This window comes from Leptonychotes weddellii, unplaced genomic scaffold (assembly GCF_054177405.1).
Source record: "Leptonychotes weddellii isolate Sample4059 unplaced genomic scaffold, ASM5417740v2 HiC_scaffold_20978, whole genome shotgun sequence".
NCBI lineage: Eukaryota > Metazoa > Chordata > Mammalia > Carnivora > Phocidae > Leptonychotes > Leptonychotes weddellii.
In genome coordinates, this window is record NW_027797010.1 from 1 (window position 1) to 3,122 (window position 3,122).

The 3,122-nt window shown below is 42.4% G+C and overlaps 1 protein-coding gene across 1 annotated transcript; it reads left to right on the top strand.

Annotated features, from left to right (window-relative positions):
• Nucleotides 1-192: 192 nt before the first annotated feature.
• On the top strand, nt 193-3,098 carry LOC145718737 (phosphatidylinositol-3,5-bisphosphate 3-phosphatase MTMR3-like). The gene is made up of 3 exons (XM_081810249.1): nt 193-1,334; nt 1,865-1,996; nt 2,965-3,098. Exons 1-3 carry the CDS (start codon nt 1,094-1,096, stop codon nt 3,078-3,080), a joined length of 489 nt encoding a protein of 162 aa, XP_081666375.1. The 5' UTR covers nt 193-1,093; the 3' UTR covers nt 3,081-3,098.
• The last annotated feature ends 24 nt before the right edge of the window (nt 3,099-3,122 follow it).

The window sequence follows — 3,122 nt, forward strand, 5'->3', positions numbered from 1 at the left end:
TCAAAAAATTAAAGGGGGCGCCTGGGTGGCTCAGATGGTTAAGCGTCTGCCTTCGGCTCAGGTCATGATCCCAGGGTCCTGGGATCGAGTCCCACATCGGGCTCCCTGCTCCTTGGGAGCCTGCTTCTCCCTCTGCTTCTCTCTCTCTCTGTCTCTCATGAATAAATAAATAAATAAATAAAAATCTTTAAAAAAAAAAAATTAAAGGATCAGAGTATGGCTTATTGAGGTTTATGCTGTTCCTTCTAAGAGCTTAAGGAAAGGTAGCTGGTGCATTGAGCTATCTGCCTATAATAAGAGCAATTTGTGAGTCATGAAATCTCAGGAGATTTTGTAGAGTAGTCCACTGTGGGCCAGGTAAGTGTTTGAGTCCCAAAGGTGGGACCTCGTTTTGAAAAGAATCCCAAAGCCAACCATAAGTGTACAGTTGCTGCAGTAGGCCCTCAGAAGTTGTTGTGGAAACAAATTTTTCTGTGTCAGCATCTATTATGCCAGGGTATTCAGATGCAGTATTAAAAAGGAGAGATTAATGTTTCATTATTGAATAGCAGATTTAGTGCAGTATTTGTAGATTATTTTTTTACCCGATTTTTCAAAAGTACATTTTAAAGATTCTCAAACATTTACTTTATGAATATAAATTTTTTCTTTTCTTTTTTTTTTTAAAGTATTTATTTGAGAGAGAGAGAGAGTGAGATAGAGCCCAAGAGGGGGTAGGGTCAGAGGGAGAAGCAGACTCCCTGCTGAGCAGGGAGCCCGATGCGGGACTCGATCCCGGGACTCCGGGATCATGACCTGAGCCGAAGGCAGTCGCTTAACCAACTGAGCCACCCAGGTGCCCTAAATTTGTTTTTTCTAAGAGCACACATTTATCATTTTGTTGGTAACTTTACAAAGGTCTCTAAAATGATAAGATTTTTGAGAAAGATCCAGATAGGTTTTGTTGTTTATTCTTGTTGCTCTAGATGATTTCTGCTCTGAGAGGACTTGAAGCTAATCCATACTTACCTGTATTCAGGCTCTTCGTTAAGGCATTTAAAATCCACTACCTTACTTTTGTGTGAGCACAGGGCATTGGAATGGGGCCACTGAGATGGAGACGATTGTTGTGTCTTGTTCCTTGCACAGACACCAGAGTAATGGAGCCGTCATTGCCCGCTGTGGACAGCCGGAGGTCAGCTGGTGGGGCTGGCGAAATGCTGATGATGAGCACCTGGTGCAGTCAGTAGCCAAAGCTTGTGCCTCTGACTCCCGATCAAGTGGCAGCAAGCTGTCGACTAGGAACAGTTCTCGAGACTTTCCCAATGCGGGAGACCTTTCTGATGTGGAGTTTGGTAAGATGCTCCCTGGATCCAGTGGCAGCAATTTTTAGAGTATCTGTGAGAACTTTTTCTTGAATGGCCTTTTCCTTGTGAGACCTATGATTTGTTCCATAGGAGAGAGAGGGTGAAGCTTTAGTTGATGGGATTATTTGAGGAGTCATAGGTCTTGACAAAGAACCAGAAGACTGTTTCAGACTTGGCTTAAGAGGGCTAGTGTTGTTGGTTGTCTTTTTAGTCATTGTGACAAGAATGGGGTATATATATGATAGGGGACCTGGAATTTCTCCAGACCATGGCAGGAGACACCAGACTTCATTAAAAGACTATACATGTAGACATGAGATAAAGGAGATTGTAGGCAAAACAGAAGATAAAGAGAGAAGGCCTATGTATCAAGGGTTCTGTTAGGTGGGTTTCACTTAATTGAGGTTTTTGTTTGTTTGTTTCTTGGTATTGCAATAGGTGTTTTGGGTTCTTATTTTGCACAATTCTGGGAGAGATGGGTTCATTTAGTTTTTCATCCCCACTCCTGATGTTCCTAGATTCTTCTCTGTCAAATGCTTCAGGAGCAGACAGTTTAGCCATCCAACCGCAGAAGCTTTTGATCTTGGATGCACGTTCCTATGCAGCAGCTGTGGCAAACCGAGCCAAAGGAGGAGGCTGTGAATGCCCAGGTGAGGTATAAGGTGCTTTGTCCACTAACATTGTTCTTGTGAGTCCAGCCATGTCCAACTGGGTCTTAGTTCTCAATCTGAAATGAATGGCAAACCATGTTCCTCAGCCTATCTTGAGAGAGCCAGAGCTGTTTGGATTCTTAACACTAGTTTCTTTTCAGGGAAGAAATGGAGGAGGAGGTGCAGTGAAACCAAATAATCTTCCTTCCTAACCTTTAGGTGATAAAGAAAGTAAATCCTCTCCGTAATAAGGCCTGTTCATGTTTGGAAGCTGCTTCTTTAGTGGCTCAATTTCTCAGCCTTCTAAAAGATTTTGTTGCCTTTGACAGTGGGTTTACTCATCACTGACCTCACAGAAAACTTCCCACATGGCTTCTACTTAGAAAACCTGGGGTGGAAATTGAAGCAGTAAATACAGAACTCTAGCAAGGCACCTCTGTCCTGACCTATAGCACCCCCACTATTTGATTGCTGACTTTCTCCAAGGAGGGATCCCTTCGGTGCCAGTTGTGTGCTGATAGAGCAGGTAGAGGATCCAAGCTCTTTATTCGGATGTGATCTCAACTGGAAGTTAAAAGCAGTTGTATGAAGGTGAAATGTGAATGCATAAAATGCATTGTTCTGCCAGGTTCTTTTCAAAGAGATTCCAGAGCTGAAAGTTAGATGTGGCCCAAGAAGTCAACCTGGGTGAGATGGAAGGCTTTAGATCTTTTTCTTAAAAAAGAAGAGCTTCTGTTTTATGTCCATATCTTCACAAATCTAACTTTCCTTTTCGCAAAAACAGCTAAAATTCAAGCACTGTTTTTCCTTTCATAAAAGGACTAGACTAATAGGCATCCAAACATTGCAATTTCGTTAGTCAGCAACTATAATGGATTTGCTTTATAGCCTGTTTGCTGCTTTTAAATTTGGCCATGTGGGCTTTAAATTCAACATATTTTTGTTCTCTTTATTGTTATTCTCTGTAGAGTATTACCCAAACTGTGAAGTCGTGTTTATGGGGATGGCAAATATTCATTCAATTCGGAGGAGTTTTCAGTCTCTGCGGTTGCTGTGCACACAGATGCCAGATCCGGGAAAGTAAGACCTTGGCCTTAGCTTTCATTTTGCATTGCCCCCTCCAGCC